The 18,761-nt window shown below is 41.7% G+C and overlaps 2 protein-coding genes across 3 annotated transcripts; both read right to left on the bottom strand.

The window, feature by feature from the left end:
* Positions 1 to 34: 34 nt before the first annotated feature.
* Positions 35 to 6,849, bottom strand: bpifcl (BPI fold containing family C, like). Of its 2 annotated transcripts, XM_080031087.1 has the most exons (16): positions 6,713 to 6,849; positions 6,474 to 6,595; positions 6,179 to 6,293; positions 5,756 to 5,887; positions 4,011 to 4,166; positions 3,846 to 3,909; positions 3,662 to 3,722; positions 3,433 to 3,524; positions 3,096 to 3,272; positions 2,954 to 3,013; positions 2,610 to 2,777; positions 1,319 to 1,386; positions 1,184 to 1,226; positions 1,004 to 1,064; positions 529 to 605; positions 35 to 415 (listed from the first exon to the last, which is right to left on the bottom strand). In XM_080031087.1, the coding sequence occupies exons 2-16, from the start codon at positions 6,574 to 6,576 to the stop codon at positions 356 to 358; spliced, it is 1,437 nt and encodes a 478-aa protein (XP_079887213.1). In that variant the 5' UTR covers positions 6,577 to 6,595; positions 6,713 to 6,849; the 3' UTR covers positions 35 to 355. The 2 variants fall into 2 exon arrangements, with proteins under 2 accessions (XP_079887213.1, XP_079887214.1); XM_080031088.1 differs by lacking the exon at positions 2,954 to 3,013.
* A 1,597-nt stretch (positions 6,850 to 8,446) lies between these two features.
* Positions 8,447 to 10,800, bottom strand: LOC307253775 (vesicular inhibitory amino acid transporter-like; the record flags this gene model as incomplete). The annotated part of the gene is made up of 2 exons (XM_080031941.1): positions 8,447 to 9,634; positions 10,411 to 10,800. The coding sequence occupies 2 exons, from the start codon at positions 10,798 to 10,800 to the stop codon at positions 8,447 to 8,449; spliced, it is 1,578 nt and encodes a 525-aa protein (XP_079888067.1).
* Positions 10,801 to 18,761: the final 7,961 nt, after the last annotated feature.

The raw sequence follows: 18,761 nt of genomic DNA, 5'->3' as shown, positions 1-18,761 counted from the left end.
AGGTGTTACTATTTTCATATAGATGAGTCTTGAGTGCATACAAAAAACATTTAATTTTCATACAACACAGTGTAATGATGTAAAATGATCAGAAAGTGTGTACACATCATAAGAAACTAAAGGTGAACTGCAGGCGTAATCACTGCTTGTATGACAAGAAGACGGCAGATGTGTAAATTATATCATAGATATGTTGATTATGTGCTGTTTGGCAAGGCTGGTTAATCATTAGAATTTAAACAGCAGTGCTCTTTTGTTTCAGATTTAAGCAAATGCAGTTTGTTCACTGGTTTGAAGTTTCAGAATCCGAACTGAGATAAAGCACATCCGCGTTTAATGCACCATAGTAAGCAGGTCAGATGAAGAACCAGTCTGTTGGGAACACCTGGACATTTGAAGACATGGCTATGAATCCCTGTAAAGAATAAATACAATGGTCAGCCCAATACAATATCTTCATTCAACTGTTCCTACAGAGGTTCAACATGAATCTTACATACATTTGTGATATTTGACTTGTATACTGACCTCTGCCACCTCCAAAACTGTGTTGACAAGCTGAACTTGTTTCATTCTGGGTAAAACAACACCTGTGCCCAGTTTGTCTGAAAGAGAAAAAACGATGTTCTGTAAACATTTAACATTGTTTTCATTAAGCTGACCTATGACCTCCTGTACATCTGAGGAAAAAAATGTCTGAAAACAGTCTTTATTACGTTCTCGATTAACATAATCAGAATTTAGCAAGAGAGAGTCTTTTCTTTTTTTCTCTATGAACTTCCAAAGAGTGAAATAATAAAACACGGTAAGTTCCCTTCTCTGAATATTTTTGTCCACACGACCTTGGGCAAAGCAGATCGAAAATAATTTAAACAAAAGGATTTAATTTATTTTTGGAACAGTAGTTTGTTATTGAATGGATAAGCCACTAATCTTTCACCTGAACACTGGTTGATGGCTGAAGTAGAAGATTTAACACAAAAACCTGTTAACTAGGACTCACCATTCAGTTTTCCCATAACTATCTTTGTTCCAATCCTGGCCAAGCTTTCGAAAGCATCAGTCTACAAGGAGAAACATGCGATACATTACAAGCTTAATTGTGAAACTTTTCTTTTCTTCTTTTTTTAAGACTTATCACATTTTTAAAAGACAAAAACAAGTACAATCGTTTGTCATGCACCTTGAAGGGTCCCACTTCACTAGCTGCCAGCGTCAGTGTGAAACTGTTTGAGAGAAAGCAGTATCATGACTTTGAGCTTGAATTTGTGAACTCAGACACAGGAGTGTGCTTTATCATCTATGTTGATGCACTCACCTGTTCATTTTCACTGAGCCCTTCAGTCGTCCATCGGCAATCCACACTTTACCGCCGAGTTTTGAGTCCTGAAACAAAGAAAGAGGTTTGAATGAGCAGATTAACTAATTTGATTAAAGGTGGAGTCGGCAATACTGGAGAATGCTTGTTGTCAAAATCACTCTATTTCAAAATCAGTGAATATCTCCTCACGATCCACTACCTGTCCGTGCTGTATGTGCGTTGAAAAAAATCCAGTGTTAATAATCAGCCTGGGCTCTTTAAACAGGCATGTTGCTAGCTACGGTGGGCCTCTTTCGTTTACATACCCTTTGTTAACATACCTGTTTACAGAGCCTAGGCTTTAGCCTGGAAATCCAGACCCACATCTAGAACAATGTAGGGTCTGGCCACGATCAATATACCTTCCTAACTCAAGGGGTGGCACCTACGCGTGCATTTCAAATAGGCCTACCACTGCTTGCAATTGGATAGCACTACGACCAATCAGAGCGATGAACAAGGTGACGTATTCAGCCCCGTTCGTTTAGCGAACAGCCGGGTTAATTGGTATATTGAACTTTTGCTGTGGTCGGTCGGCAGAACAGAAAATTCTTCTTTCTTGCTAATGAAAGATGTGAGTGCCGTATTCCAAATCGTTCGTTAAGTGTCTAGGCCAGAGCCGTCTCAAACTCAAACAACGTATCAACAGCCATCTTTGTTGTCTACTATCACAGCTTGGACGACACATGCCCAGCACTGTTGTCATCTGGTAACGTCCGCCCCAGATCCCCATACATAGGGCTCTGGATCTCCCATATCAGATAGAACTATTTGATTGTCAGGTCGAACTTTCCAACATACAGTAGTTAATGATCTCCAACGGATCGTGTCAAGACCAGCAGGCTGAGCAAATTTAAATTTGCCAGCGGCAGGTCTGGATTTCCAGGCTACCTAGGCTGTGTATTAAAACCAGATTTTCTTGCAGCACACACAGAACTCAATTAAATGATTTTGACAAAAAGGCATTTTGGCAACAAACATTATCCAGAATCGCTGACTTCCTTTTAACACCAGTTTGAATGTATCTACTGTGGAATGAAATGTTTACATCATTCAATACAATGAATGTTATCATAATGTTATCATATGTCCAGAGGTTTGTCTGCTCATATTAGTGAATATACTTAAATATCCAGCAGGGATCTACTTTGATGCATTGGGGACATAAAGAGTTAGAAAAAAAAGAGAAAGATAAAAAAAATCTGAAATGTATGCATTTTGAGAGTAAATCGATAGCAAAGGTACTCACAACATTAAGTGTGAAGAGTGGGGTCTGGGTGCCATTTGGCTGGATGGCAAAAGCCTTCATAGCTCCCTGGAAGTCCAGTTTTACAGCACCAGGCTGGAAGGAGAACAGTGGAACCTCTCTGGCATAAACCTGTAAATCCATCAGCAGACCTGGATACATCTTGGGAAGCTGAGGCGAGAGAGAGAGAGAGAGAGAGAGAGAGAGAGAGAGAGAGAGAGAGAGAGAGAGAGAGAGAGAGAGAGAGGGGGTCAACATTTGATCTGGAAGTCTTATTGCTCTCGACAAACATTTCATACAGTGAGTTAATAAAAAAACAAATGAACCAATGACATAGATAAACTTACCTGAGGAATATAAGGCCCCATTGAGCTTGTATTTAGGCGCACAGGAGAGACAGGAGGTATCTAAAATGATGAAACAATAGCTTTACCTCAATTAATACATACATTGATGGATCCAACTACGCCTCCCATCAGGTGCACTTACCATGCTATCATTGACGAGGGCCTGAAACAGTCCGTCGGTGTAGTATCCGTATGAGGCTGAGTTTAGTGTGAATTCAGATATTCCCATTGACAGCATGTAGCCTTGCTGCTTGGACACACTGAAAGGCTGTGCCTCAAAAGGAGGCTCTGAATGAGATCTGATACTGTAGAACTCTCCCTTTGAATCAAACATTTTTTTTGTCATTAATCCCTTTTAAGTGTTTTTGGCACAAGACTTTATTATACATTATTCTATTAATATAAAACATTGCTGTAGCTTGTCTGACAGGGTTATGTTTATATGGCCAAAAGTACTACTTCTATGTGTGTATCCTTACCTTAAAACCCATATTCAGACTTGAAGAATCAGTGATAGGATCGTCAGTGAGAGAGAGGTCAAGAGTCAGGTCTTCAGCCACATCAAAAGAAACTAGTTGGAATAAAGATAATTTGTAAACGGAATTATTTACATATGAAGTTAAATTCCTGACTGCCCTTTTCCCCTTCTTTTTTTACAACAAGTGACAGTCCTTTGGGTCTCTATCAAAGTATAGCCTGCTACAATACCGTTCATGGCCTGTAGGTGGTACTCCATGTTCACAATGTATTCCTCCACATTAGGGCAGATCTAGGAGTGAAACAAGGAAGCAAAACGACTGTAAATCCTCATAGCGGGTTTCAACTGAAAATTATTTAACACTAAGGATACAGGATAGACCAAGCCTCCACTGGTATATTTGACAATACTCACTTTGCTCTCTATTTCGCCTCTGATACGCCCCTTGAAATGGTCGACAAAAGGCTGGAAGAACCAACTATTGACATGTGAAAATGCAGGGCTTACAACTTGACAGATATTATTATCAAATCAACCCCCCTCCCCCCTATCTGTACCCCTCCCTCTGTTTCACTGTACCTGGCTCCACCATGGAACTCTATGTCTACATCTCCAACTTCAGCATCACAATTGACACTAGTTACGGACGGATGCCCATCAGGATCTTTCCCCAGCTCCACTACAGAGGTCACATCCACAGTAAATATAGCCATGTTGAATGATCCCCCGTCGTGTCTGAAAAGACGCAGCACAGACAAAGTTGTAATGCCCTTTGCCAAAAAAAATTTTAAAAATGTGGAGGCTGCTGGATGGATCATCGGTGTCCCCCTCCCCTCCCTCCTGGACATTTACAGAACCCGCCTCACCCGCACATCAACCAGCATTGTGGGTGACCCCAACCACCCCTCACAAAGCCTCTTCAGCCTCCTGCCATCTGGGAGAAGGTACCAGAGCCTCCGAACCGGTTCTAACAGACCGGCAAACAGCTTCATCCACTAGGCTATCAGGAAGCTCTCCCTTCCCTCCCCCTCTGCCCCCACAAACTCTGGACTTTGACCCCCCCCCCCCCCCCCCCCCCCCGGCGAAAAAGAGAACTCAGACTCTGAACTGTTATATTTTGCCTTACATTTAGCAGAATTTAGAATTAAGAATCTATTTATTGTACATATCACTTATCTTATTTTATTCTGTGTTTATTGCACCATGGGTCAAAGAGAAACGTCATTTCGATTCCTCTGTATGTCTGGCACATATTGCAGAAATTGGTTGTGAGGTGAAAAAAATCTAGTTTGAATACACAGCCTAGGATCTGTACACGGGTAACAAAGGGTATAAACAAAGAGAGCCCGGGCTAGCAACATACCCGGTTACAGAGCCTAGGCTGCGTATTAACATTGGAGTTTTTTTCAGCGCTCACACACAGCACGGACAGGTAGAGGATCACGAGGAGATATTCACTGATTTTGATAAAAATATATTTTGTCATCAAGCGTTCTCCAGAATTGCTGACCCAACCTTTAATTATGAAAGTACTGTGGCCTATTCTGTTTTTCTTCTGCAATGTTTCCCTTACTTGCTTCATTGTTTACAGCGTTTTAAACTGTAATTCATCATTGCTGTTCATTTCCCCACAGTCTTGGACTCTCAACTTTTTTTTCAACATTTCATCTTTTTTCTTTAAGTGCATAGTGCAAAAAAACAAAAAATCCACCTTTCATTTTTTTCCTCACCCCTGGCCCTAATACTCTTCTGTACAATAGTGCACAGAAACCTTGTCCCTTTATTTTTAATTCTATATCCTTTGGTATAAACTGCACAATTGAACACTCAGTGTAGTGCAGACCTTTGCCTGAAGGCCTCATAATATCCACACTTTCCCTTTCAAAATGTTTCTTGTGGCACAAATGGACAGTACAGGAAGTCTTTCCTCAATTTTGAAATGCACATGTATCGCTCACATAACCTTATTGTTTGAGAAACCACTGTTCACTTTACTTTGCTGACAATAGCGGAAACTTCCTTTTTTAACTGACATTTAGATGACCAAAGCTCTTTTTAAACCTCAAACTTAATATCGCTTCCTGGTTATGTTTTTATGTACATTACTCTTTTCACATTTTTAAATGGAGTGTGTAACCCACACATTTAAATGTCATGATATATGTGATCACTTTCGTTCACTTATATACAGTTGCTCTGAAGGTTTACTCTTCTGAAAAACCAGACAAATATCAATACAAACCCTGACTGAGCCCACATCTGTGGGGTTATAGTAGCCTCTTGATAGAGCTGTTCTTCCTGAATTAAAGGTATGGCAAACTCACATTACACCAAAGTGTGTCATCCACTCGCCGGTTAGTGCAACGCTGAGGCCAGAAATGGATGTCTTCAGCCCAGTGGGGTCCTGATAGAACTCAACAGACGGCTGTGGAAAGTCGCACTTTGATACAGTGATGCTAGTGCAAATGGGGCGATCAAGGACAAGCGTAGACAGGTGTTAGTCCACAGACATGAATCTTTAAAATAGGTCTCATAATTAAATCCATCAGTTGCAATAGGCTACTGTGCTGCTAATAGGTATCAAACTATGCAACATGATTATTCATCCTGGGGTTCAAATTCATGAAATTCAGACAGCATATTCCTTGTGAAGACCAAAAGAAGTGTGTTTACCATAGTTAGCCTATAAGATAGGAACTTAACCAAAACGACCCCTGTGAATCCAGGCATGTCAAATGTCCTCCTACCCTGTTAGTGTGTAGTCTATTGTGCCGAGGACGCTGAGGCGGATCCCACCACTGATGTCAGGGAGAGTTACACTCTCCAGCCTCTCCTGGAACCATGTTGCACCTACGTTCTTTCCTGGGATCAATGACACGTGAATTACGTTTTATAAACTCGTTGTTGTGGGTGAATCGCGTCTGCACTGATTTAACACAGTGATATGTGTGGGGTTCCTCTTGGTGAAAACAATTGTGAAGCTAAAAGGAAAAGACTGAATGAACTTTAACAAACTTCGTGAATAACAGCACATCGCCTTACCATATTGAAGTCCCTTATCGGTCAGAATGACTTGGACTGCAGGATTCTGTCCACAGCAGGTCAAAGAGACGAGCGCTAGCACTCCTATCACGGACGGACGCATTTTCCCGGGTTCCCTCCCTCTGGTGCAGTCAGGTAGCAGCGTTAATGTAGCAGTCATACAACAACTAAAATACACTCACGTTTAACCATGAAACAAACATTATAAAACCAAACAATGTATTAACATTATAGCCTACCTGTTCAGTGGTAGCTACTACCTTAGTGCAGGGTTGTAGGCTTCCTATTTTCTCGTCTTCGATTTATCTACTGCAGCTTTTGATTTTTGGGAAGTGAAACTAAACTGACAATGATGATAGCCATCTGCTTGGGCCTGCATGTGCGCACACGCTGTGAAGGTGTGTGTACGTTTTTTTAATGTTCTGTCTGTGTCTGCATTAACTAAATTATCGACAGGGCGTAAACGTGCCAGTAAATAAACAAATAAGTAGCCTAAATGAGTCAAAATCGAGGAGCTAATGTGTTGACAGTAATAATCGAACCCCTTTTTTATGAATAGTGGCCTACAGTCCATTAGTAGCCTACAGTAGACCGGTGTTTGTATGGGGATTACTGTGAGTCAGAAACAGCTGGTTAATTGAGGAACATCCTCATTTTAAGAAAGGAATGGCATGGTCGACGGACATGTAAAAGGAAGTGAAAATTATCTATGTTCACTTCTGCGTTACAGATTTTATTCATGTCAGCAACAATTGGCGTTAATTTATCTAAGAAACAGAAGTTGATATATCTCAAAAATTCAGGATTTTCTCATTGAATTCACGGGTTTAGGGCTACACTCGTATAATCTGTTTGCAGACTTCTACAAGCTATTTTTCTAGGCCTCTGTCAAACTGTCTTCAAAAGTGTACACTGCAGCTGCAATTTCAAGTCTTGCATCGCCTTTCAATGCTCACTTTTGGTGTTTTAAGAATGGGGAAGTTTAACAGAGCCCACTCATAACTAAAGTGACATTTCAAGGAAATATTCGAATCACCAGCCATAAAATATTAGATTTATTTTTCTCTTAATTCAACAAATACTCTTTGTCTCTCTCTCTCTCTCTCACACACACACACACACACACACACACACACACACACACACACACACACACACACACACACACACACACACACACACCATGATTAGTTCCATTAAATCACAATTAACAAGTTCAATAGGAAGAGGATATTATCAGACAGACATTGTTATTTTTTCTTCATATTACACATTTAGGACCCACTTGCTTGCACTTTGAATTCACTTCATCCAGAATGACACTTGAAACACCAAGAGAAAAAAAAACGGCCAACAAGGACTACTACAGGCATAACATGAAAAATAAAACACTTCAAAACGAAAACGGAAAAAAACAATCTGTTTAAACAACTAGACAAGTTATTCATGGTTTATTATATCCCATAGAGCACCATCTGATCTGGTGGATGCCTTGGTCTATTATTTTCTCTGCAGAGGGATTACTGATAGCAGCTCAAGAACCAAAAACATATTCACTCCATTGTTTGTTCGTCACATATTTCCTTCCCCTAGATATAAACACATACACACCCACAGTTAGACCCATTGCGGACATTTTCACTTGAACTTGGACAACTTGCTTGAAGACTGTTGCCTGGACAGACTTGTCAATGCCCGCATATTCAAATCACCCCCTTTCATGCAGAGGTTCCGCTGTCCGGTTATTAAAACATGTTTTCTGGAATGACTACTTTACACTATGATCGTAGAGTTTATTATTGCACATTATCACAAAGGCAAAAGAAAAAAGATGCACATTTCACACAAACAATCCTCCTCACAAGCTCCTATACGTCAAGTGGTCAACGTGATGTTTTGATATACGTTTGCATCAGGACGACATTTCAGGACGTCACCATTCAATAGGCCTAGAAAGGTCATCTCTGAAGTTCTCAGTCATGGAGATTGTACCTGTATGCCTCTATGAGCCCTTCAACCGAGTGAATAAAGCCAGATACGGCGCATATGCCTCCAATAACAAAAATGGCAACATCGAAGAAGACGTGGTGCCACATGAGATTTCTCCACTGCAGCTTCAGATGGAAGAGGCTCGGCAGGAGGAAGCACAGTCCAGCGCCGGTGAGGCTCCCAGTTAAACCCATGAGGAGGGCGAAATGGGGCACGAAGATGGCCATAAGCAAGGTGAAGACCACCAGGGCAATGCGAAGGCCCAGTCCCCATGATTTGAGCTGCCCACCAGGGCCGTAGCAGTCAGGGAAGATGGCTCTCCCGCCACCCTGGAAGAAGGACTTCTCCAGAACCTCGACTGCAGCAAAGAACGGCAGTGGGTAAGATAATAGGGCCTTGGCGACGAGGAAGATGTTCACCACAGCCCGGATGGTTGAAGGCAGGTTATCCGTGATGACCTCCTTGGTGGCATCTGCCCAAGTCAAATAGGCCACCAGGGCAAAGAGGCCCTTGAGGACGCAGGCTGAGATGTGAGTCCACTCCATCATGCAGTGGAACTCGCTGGGCTTTGCCATGTTTCCCTCCAGGGATGGGAGGAAGATCTGGGAGGTGTAGCTGAAAACAATGATGCCGATTGAAATTGGGAATTTCTTCACGTCGATGTAAAACTTGACCTTCTCCCAGGCCCATTCCCGTGCTCTGGAGAGGCAGTAGGCAATCACGAGGATGTTGATGACAAAGTGCGCTATAGTGCAGAGCAAGCTGAATTTGGACACGGACTTGAGGTTTTTCAGAAAGGCGCAGGGCAACAGAGCCACCGTGGCCACCACAGACCAAGCTTTCTGGGAGACGGGAAACCCCGGGAAACTGTTGACCATCAGGTTGCCGCTGACCACAACGTAAAGAATGCAGGTCATGACCAGCTCGATTATCTGAGCAACGTTCACGATGTGCCCGCCCAGCGCTGGGAAGCGGGGCGCGCAGCAGGCGTTGGCGATGTCCACGTAGGAGTCCCTCACGCGCACTAATATGCCGTCCTCGTTCTCCTCATACAGACAAGCGATGAGGATTTTGCCGGTGTAGCAGCAAACCACAGCCGCGAAGATAATGAGGAAGAGACCGAGGTAGCCGCCATGGAGGATGGCGTACGGCAGGCCGAGGACGAACATGCCCTGCGGACAGAGAAGCGCAGATGAGTGGTAATAGACGAGGCCCACATCGCAGTGACAGGCCGAGCCAGCCCGGGCATGCAATGACGGGCTCACACAGCACATCTTACATAATAACAGTTACAAAAAATAAATGTCTGCATTAAGATAATATTATAGCCTTGGCCTAGTTGATTTATCACAGTTGATTTTTTTTTCTCTGCATCAAGGATCTTTTCCCTAATTTATTTCGCCCTTGAAAACAGGCATTATACGGTATTTCTATGCTATAGGCTTGGCTCAATCGAATCAAAAATAAAATAAAAAGAACATTTAAAAACGAATTTTTAAATGTATTTGATTCCAACATCAATTTGATTGAGACACTGATAAGCACGTGGGCTCTATCCAGCCTCGGGGCTATCGAAGTGAAACAGGCCCTGCCTGCAGCTCCACTGATAAAAAGATTTGAATAATAAATTCACAAGACTTACTGGCTGCAATGACTTCACCAACAAACCATGAATTCAAATTTAAATCGAAGCCCGCATTTAATTATGATAATAATTAGCACATTTTATATCATTTGAAAGCTAAACATAAATTAATCTTTTCGAGGTAATTCAACACATGAATATATTCTTATCTTGAATCCAAGTCTCTTTTTCTCCTTGCATTAATTTCCCAATATGAAAATCTTCAAGGTGACTTTTTGTCCATGCAGTTGAAGGCCTGATCCATGCAGCACAAGGCACCTTTTCATACATGCTAAGTGACGGTGATCGCAGTGTAGGCCCTACCTGAATTGCATTGGTGACGTTCCAGCCGGCATCCCACGTCGTGATTTGGGGTTTGTCTTCGGACAGGGAGCCTGCTGTCTTCAGGGTAGAGGGCCTCCGGGCTGTGCCGTCCCTCTGGTAGTGGCTGTCCCCATCCAGCTCCCCGTCTCCATCCTTGTGTCCCCCTTCCTCTCCTTCTCCCTCTCCCTCAAGGACATCCATTTGCATCCCATGCCTGTAGTCATAATCCAAGTCATCGCACTCGGCGAAGCCCAAGCCCTCTTCATCTGTTGCGGCCTGGAAGCCCAGCCGGGCGAACACCCCGCTGACCTTGGCCTGAGATTTGTTGGTCACCGTGTTGGCCGCATTGGTCAGCTTGTTGGAGAGCTTGTGTCGTATAAGGTGAGCCATCTTTATCAAAATAAAACAAGTTCTTCCACTGGAAACGATATTACAGAATTAAAAAGCAGAGAGGCAAATGCATGCAGGGCGATTAATTTGTTTTCCCCCCACCAGCCTCACTGTAAAGTCATGCCTGTTGCCTCTTTGACGTCTTCGCGGAGTAACACAACCAGCAAACTGCAGCCTAACCGTTTCACCCTAACCGTTACAAATCCTCAGCCGTTTTTCTTGGCTTGCTCATCCATAGTATACTCCCTCAGAAACAGTCCTTGGCCTCTGCCTCAACGTCGAAACAGAGAAACAAACGAAAATAAAAATCCGACTTTTTTCCCCTTCTTATGCTGTTCTGTCAGTTTGGGGGTCCTGGTGGTGAATCTCTGACTGCATCACCCAGTGCAGAGAGAGAGAGAGAGAGAGAGAGAGAGAGAGAGAGAGAGAGAGAGAGAGAGAGAGAGAGAGAGAGGGAGAAAGGATGGCGCATGCTCATCGCATGTGCAACGGCTCGCGCCCACAAGGACAACTGTCACGGATGGCAGAGAGAGAGAGGGGGGGGGGGGGGGGGGGGGGGTAATTACAAGGGAAAAAACGGACAGGCCATTTCAAAGCACCAGTGGGCCTACAACAGAATCGCCCCTGACTGACATTATGCATGAATGAAGGGATCAAACATTTCACCTGCATGCTTTCATGTTGCCGCCTGTCAACAGGTCGCGAGACACTGCATCAACAAAGCAGCACGCGCCATGCCTGTTTCCAAAATAGATAGGCTTGCTAACACGCATCCATTTATCATAATGTATCGAATTAAAAATATATATTTTTAGACATAAAAATATATTCATTTGATAAAGGTTAAAATATAGCCTGGGATACATTTTGAATATAGACTGTCTTACATTGCATTATTACTTGGTATCTTTTAATACGGCAAATAGCCTAAAATTACAGATAAGTGAACAAGACAGACTAGGCTATTTGTGAAAGAATTCTCTAATATTTTTCGTTACGAAAAACGGTTACCCAATCTACTCATCTGTAACACGAGAACGCATATCAGACCGCGTGACGCCTCTATGCACACAGCCAACAGTAGTGCACACATTTCATGGGTATTTTCTGTAATGTAATGCACACGGCCTTATGTTCTACGGTTCGTTAATATAATAAAAATTAAAAAAGAATTATGAATCAATTATATGCAGGCCTAAAGGATAAAAGTAGTCTATTTTAATGCGTTTTCCATTAATGTTTTATTTCATTTCCCATCTCACATATTCTCTGTGTCCATGTGAAGAACCTGATCAACTAGGCCTATTTCCCAGCGCCTTCACAATGTTTTCAAAATAAATGACACTGTTAGCCCGGACCTGTGTGTTTGAATAATCACGTTAATGTTATACAGATTTGAAGTTTCCTGCTCATTTAACAGCTTGATTCCAGATCAGCACGTCCAGCAGGCTGTGCAGGGACGCAACTCGTTGCTGATGTGATGAACATTCTGCAGCAGTGCACCGACAGCACCACGGACAGCTCCTAAAAATACACAAAAGAAAAGAAGAGGAAAGAGAAAGGATCAGCCTTTTTTCTTTCACACAGAATTAAAGCCCATTCAACACCTTGCACTACATCTGATGGCCTTATAAATATAGTGTTTTTTATTTTGTGGGGAGGCTTCGTTTAGCGAAATGTTGCGCAGAGGAAAAGAATCTCAGGGGTAGATATATTTCACCGCCACCTCAGCTCTAATCCTCGGGAATACGCAGCACCTCGCCTGTGCCTGCATAATCTGCTGTGACATGGCTGAGCAAAACTGTCATCGCATTTTTGCAGGCTGCTTGCAGAAATGTAGCCCACTGTGGCAGGAGGGTTGAAAAATCAAGGTTTCTCTTACAGTTGCCATTTAAGAGCTATAAAAGACAAATGGAAATGTCTGCTAATTGAAGGTCGGTAAAATAAAAATATTTGAGAAAGTTTTTCTCAAAGTTTCAATTAAATATAGTCACGATGCGGACAGAAACACGCATAGAGAAACGCAAGGCAGTAGGCTATTTGATGAGCAGCATCGCAAGACACAAAACGTAACATGGACGAGAGGTCTAAATTTAGAATGCAGCCAGAGGACAGAGAAAGTTCCGTATATTTTCATGCTTGGCTTGAGCTGCTTTGCCAGCTGCTATTTGTGTTCAGGCCAACACAGTGTTTGTTAGTGAGTGTGTGTCATCCATGTCTGGGGGTATGTGCGAGTGTGTGTGTGTGTGTGTGTGTGTGTGTGTGTGTGTGTGTGTGTGTGTGTGTGTGTGTGTGTGTGTGTGTGTGTGTAGGGCAGTGAGGAAATAGGGAGAGAGACCTTGAGGCATCTCTCCCTCCCCCATCATGCACAACCCACGCCCGTGCTAACGCTGGGACAGAGGATCGGCTGCAAATGTCACACACACACGCACACACACACACACGCGCGCACGAAAACGCAAGCACGGACGATACACACTGCCTCAGTCCAAGTCTGGAAAAATGAAACTGCCTCCACATCAATGGAGAAATGTGAAATATAGACACGTAGGCCCAGACTATAGAGAAAATAATGCTGTAGGAATATAGGCTACAATAGTTTTGCAAATGTGAATTATGATTAACACAATATTGAATATACTGTAAATAACAATACAATAGGCTATACTTTCTCCAACACGAAATATGTATTTCCAAGCTTCTCCCTCGTGACACAACGGATTTTCAGTCCGCTTTTTTTCCCCCTGAAAGAGCTTGTAGATTGGTTGCTGGGGCGACCAATTTAGCTTCTAAGGCTACAAAGAGAAGGATTAATTCGACGTTTGTGTGAGTGAATGTGTGTGTGTGTGTGTGTGTGTGTGTGTGAGAGAGAGAGAGAGCGCGAGAGAGAGAGAGAGAGAGAGAGAGAGAGAGAGAGAGAGAGAGAGTTAGACAGTAAGATAGGCAGGCACTCAGAAAAGGAGAGCGTAAGCACACCCGGTCCCGTTTGTTTGTGTGTGTGTGTGTGTGTGTGTGTGTGTGTGTGTGTGTGTGTGTGTGTGTGTGTGTGTGTGGAGGCCTGAGATACGGAGGGGCTTATACGTAGAGTCTCGTGCGGTGCTGACTGGAAGCAATAATCTCTGATAGTTGCCATGGCCACAGTAATTGGACAGGGTGTGTGCACGTGTGGGAGTGTGTTGAGATTTTGGAGAAGGGAGATTTTCTCAGCACCGGTTATTTTATTTTGTCTTAAAAAAAGCATGGACTACCGGATGAAAATAGGAAAACCTTTGTCCGACTAGTGAATGACAAAAGAAAAGCCAACAGCAGAAAAGTCAAGTAGCCAAACACATGTTTAATGATAGATTACAAAAGATCAGATTTCCTTCCATCAAAATAAGACTTTTTCACATCAGCCATTTAGGCAATTTTTTTTCTTTTTCAGTCTCAGTTGGAAAAGAATATGGATGAATAATAAAACTCATGATGAGTTTCATTGAGCTCAGTTTTAGTGACCTGGTACTCTTTGTGTAGGCTCAATGGCACTTGATAATGTTGTTTGTAACAAGGCTTTGTTACAAGAAATTGAAACCAAAGTGATTGACTACTTATAAATAAGCACCTGTTTAATGTCTCTTCAAACTATGTACAACATATTTTGCCCACTAAATAAAATCTGTAAGATGAGCATTGAAAAATATATTCAGTAAAAATAAATAAATATAGCCCAAAAAAGGTGTTTGTGAATTCAATGAGTCAATGAGAAGCAAACATTTTAAATTTTTGGGGATAAAAGTGCTAAATGAAAAAGATTTACTAAGACCCACAGACACACATAAACATACACACACACACACACACACACACACACACACACACACACACACACACACACACACACACACACACAAATAAATATGGATTGTATTGTATGTTTAGAAATACCCTTTCCACAAACTCACACACACACACACACACACACACACACACACACACACACACACACACACACACACACACACACACACACACACACACATTTGCACACATGAATGCATGAATAGTGACAGGTGCACAAACACATTAATCACTCTATGGCCCAAAAAGATCTGCTGGGCTCACAGGGCCAGAGACTGAAGAGAGTGGTAGTGACAGACTGTGTGTGTGTGTGTGTGTGTGTGTGTGTGTGTGTGTGTCTGATGGGGGGAAAGAGAGAAAGACAAAACGAGTGTACGTATTTGAACAGTGTTTGTGCCTGGAAGAGGATGTGTGTGTGTGTGTGTGTGTGTGTGTGTGTGTGTGTGTGTGTGTGTGTGTGTGTGTGTGTGTGTGTGTGTGTGTATGTGTGTGTTTGTAGGCGTGACAGAGTGACGAGGAGAGTCATGGAGGTTGTAGGGGTTTTGTCCGCAGTGTGGTTCTTATATATCAGAAGTGCTCAGAGTCAGGGTCGTTACATAAACTGACTGAGCTCTCTCTTCCTTCATCAGTCATTCCTTCCTTCCCACACACAAGCGCACACACACACACACACACACACACACACACACACACACACACACACACACACACACACACACACACACACACATACACACCCTCCTTTTATTTTTTCTCTTAATAATAATATTCTTTTTATTGCTCCTGTGAAATGATGATATGTAGAGACAAACACAAGTTGGATTGATTTAAGCAAAACCTTACTCAATTGACATTCCAATATGTTAGATCAGAATTGATGCTCCTAAGACAGTTCATTCATATAACACCTTTCAACAGTAGTGATCACAACGTGCTTCATAATAAAATACAGAAGATCAAACAAAGCAACTGACATTAAATACATCAATCAGACGAGTGCAGACCCCTACTGGTGATGTAGGGCTGCAGACGTAGGTCCTTAATGCATGTGCCTATAGCATGAAGGCTCTAAACGTGATCACAAGAAGGTTGAATGGGATTCTGAATTGAATTGAAAGCCGGTGTAAAATAATAATAATCTGAAGTGGAGTTGTTTGAGACATTTTGGGGGACTTGTTCCTTGTATGTCAGTATGTTGTCAATAATCAATAATTGGAAAAAAGAGTGCATCATGAAACATACAGTATTTTTTTTCCATGAACAATTTTTATTGAATAAAAAAAAAAATCAAACACACATCAAACATTTATAACCCCCACCCACCCCACACCCCAAACAATCCTTGGACATTCTGAAGTGACATAAAAATAAATAAATAAAAACATATTTAAAAAAGTACAAGACAATGCAATACAGTGTTATTTGTTAAAAATTGGGGAGTGAACTTAACTTATTGAAATATGAAATAAAGGTGAGCCATGTACAATCAAATTTGTACAAACAACCTTTCACAGAATATTTAATTTTCTCAAGTTTAACAAAAAACACAACATCGCTCAACCAAGAAGAAAACAGGGGAGGCTTTAGAGACATCCACTCAAAAAGTATTCTTCTCCGAGCCAGAAGAGTCGAAAAAGCAATAACATCTGCCTGCAGTCTAGAGTGGGCAGGAGGCACCAGGGGGACCCCAAAAATGGCTGTTAAAGGACATGGCCGAAGCTGATGGACGTCAGACAGTGTTTTGAAGACAGAACACCAACAATTGTACAGTCTTGGACATAGAAAAAACATATGACTGTGGTCAGCCAGGGCAAAGCCACACCGGTTGCAGCTATCGTCTACGTCAGGGTAAATCTCTGCCAACTTGGCTTTAGAAAAGTGGGTTCTATGGAATACCTTACATACAGTATTTTTTATCAGAATTGATTAATCCTCCATAAATCCAGCAGCATGTTCCTGTCTATTTAACATTTAATTATATATATATAATATGTATATATAATATGTATATATATTTTATAGTAATAACATTTATAATGAATATATATATATACATTTATATATATATAATGAATATATACTGTGATTAATAACATATATAATGGATAATAACAAAAAATAATAATGAATGCCTTCCTTAAATCACTGTGTTATCCATAAACATTAAACAGAGTTGACCCTTTCAGTGGGAAATAACATTCCTTCACAAAATGGAGGATGCTTGTAGCGTATTAGTTCCCCTGCACCTCATCACCGCCGCCTGGATGACAAGCACAACAAGCAGAGAGCTGCAAGCGTCAAGCACGGACAGCGGCGCAATGTCAAATATTGCCTCCTCGGAGGAATGTGTGTGTGTTCGAAAGGAGAGAAACTAGATGGGGGTGTATTTGTATGAGTTTGTGACCTTATGTGTGTGTGTTTGTGTGTGGGTGGGGATTTGTGTATAGTGTAGATGTGAATGTGTGTGTGTGTCTTACCAGTGGGTAGCCATGTGTATTTGTGTTTTTGAGAGAGTGAGCTGACCCAGATTTGCTTATTAGCATCAGGAGGAGGGGGACGGCAGTCACTTAGAGCTTTGTGCCTGAGCAGTGAACTGTGCTCTTGCTTCAGTGACACACCATCAAGCTTCATACAGTAACCCCCCCCCCCCCCCCCCCCACACACACACACACACTCACACACACTTGGAGTCTGAAGCCAATACTGCACTATGGACATGGTGTGTCTTGCACATTACCTCATAAACCAAATGCCTGACATATTTGAATCAGCAGATACATGTTGCAGCATTGCAACAATCATTTATGAAACATACTATCAAAAAAAAGAGTTATGCAATTGCTTATTGATTCACAGAAATGTGATACAATTAGAAACAATTGAAAAATATTTTTGTAAAAAAAGATTAATCCACACAACCAAACCTTTTAAATATAGTTAGAGTTGATAATTGAGTTGCAAAATTACATTTTTGAGGTATGCTATGAATGAAATCCAAATGTTCTGTGTTGCTAGTTTAGAGAAAGGGGAATTCATCTCCCTATTTATGACAATTGAGGATAACAAAAAATGTCAATCCACATGTGCAAACTTGTAACCTGGTAGTGGTTGTGATTTGCTGAATATACTGTACTACACATCATCAACTACTCTTAATCTGTTTGAGAATGTGCAAACAACAACACGTGCCTCAACTGAATGGTCTAAATTAAAGCAGACTGGGACGTACAGTGTGCAGGTGTCCCACATCACCAGCTGAGGCCTCAGTCGGTCAGCTGAGACTAACAGGATGGCAGACTGGAGGAAATCAGGGATCTCACAGGGCCTGAGGGGAAATGTCTGTTCACATGATTTAAATGTAGTTTAGCTATGGACCCATCCATTTCTCTATTCAGATTGCAAACAGATTGAAAACAGCTCTGTAGAAAGATGTTTGGCTCAGAATTACAGCTGCACCTTTCCATCAAATCGATAGAGATATAATTATGTTATTTGGGGTTGAACAATAACAAGAGTTTGTAGGCCCACCAACTGGCCACTCAATGCATCTGTGAGATTTAAGAGGTAAAGTGAGGCTTCAATATAGAATAAACGACACTTTTCTACAGAGCAGTGCCAAGATTAATACAATATATTAGAGTAATACATGCAATCATATAACGCTCATACAAAAGTCTTATCATAATAATCTACTCAGCATTATTCAGTATCTAATTTAACAGGGATTCGGCTACAGTAAAGTACGACCTCTGGTGGTAGAAAGTACAATTTCCAAAATTCACATGAATAGTTAGGCCTACTGATACAAACTTTAGCTGCAGTGCAGATAAACAGTAGCCTGGCTCCGCCTGCATGCCTTCCTACTTCCGCTCAATTTTCATTTCACTTCAGTAGTCTTCTGTACAAATGTAGTAGCCTACGATGGTCTGGTTGGACCAGGCTAGATAAACAGGGAATGATTAGCTGAAAATAGAAAAATTGTTGATAAAAAATGTGGAAGAAGGATTTTTTTTGTCACTGTTGGAGTTTAAGAAACGGTCACATTTTAAACATGAACATGAACATTTAAAGTGAATTGTTTTTGTTTTCTGCTCTACACAGAATTACGTAGGCTACTACGCTAG

This window comes from Ammodytes marinus, assembly GCF_949987685.1.
Source record: "Ammodytes marinus genome assembly, chromosome: 7".
NCBI lineage: Eukaryota > Metazoa > Chordata > Actinopteri > Uranoscopiformes > Ammodytidae > Ammodytes > Ammodytes marinus.
The sequence above is the reverse complement of the archived record's forward strand: the minus strand, read 5'-3'. Positions and strand labels throughout refer to the sequence as shown.

What these genes read in the sequence shown, in the direction of transcription:
- bpifcl (XM_080031087.1), bottom strand. Translation starts at nt 6,576, where the DNA reads ATGCGTCCGTCCGTGATAGGAGTGCTAGCGCTCGTCTCTTTGACCTGC. An exon ending in CCACCTACAGGCCATGAACG is followed by an intron (nt 3,525 to 3,661) that starts GTATTGTAGCAG and finishes TATTCCAACTAG; the next exon opens with TTTCTTTTGATGTGGCTGAA. An exon ending in CAGTTTTGGAGGTGGCAGAG is followed by an intron (nt 416 to 528) that starts GTCAGTATACAA and finishes TATTCTTTACAG; the next exon opens with GGATTCATAGCCATGTCTTC.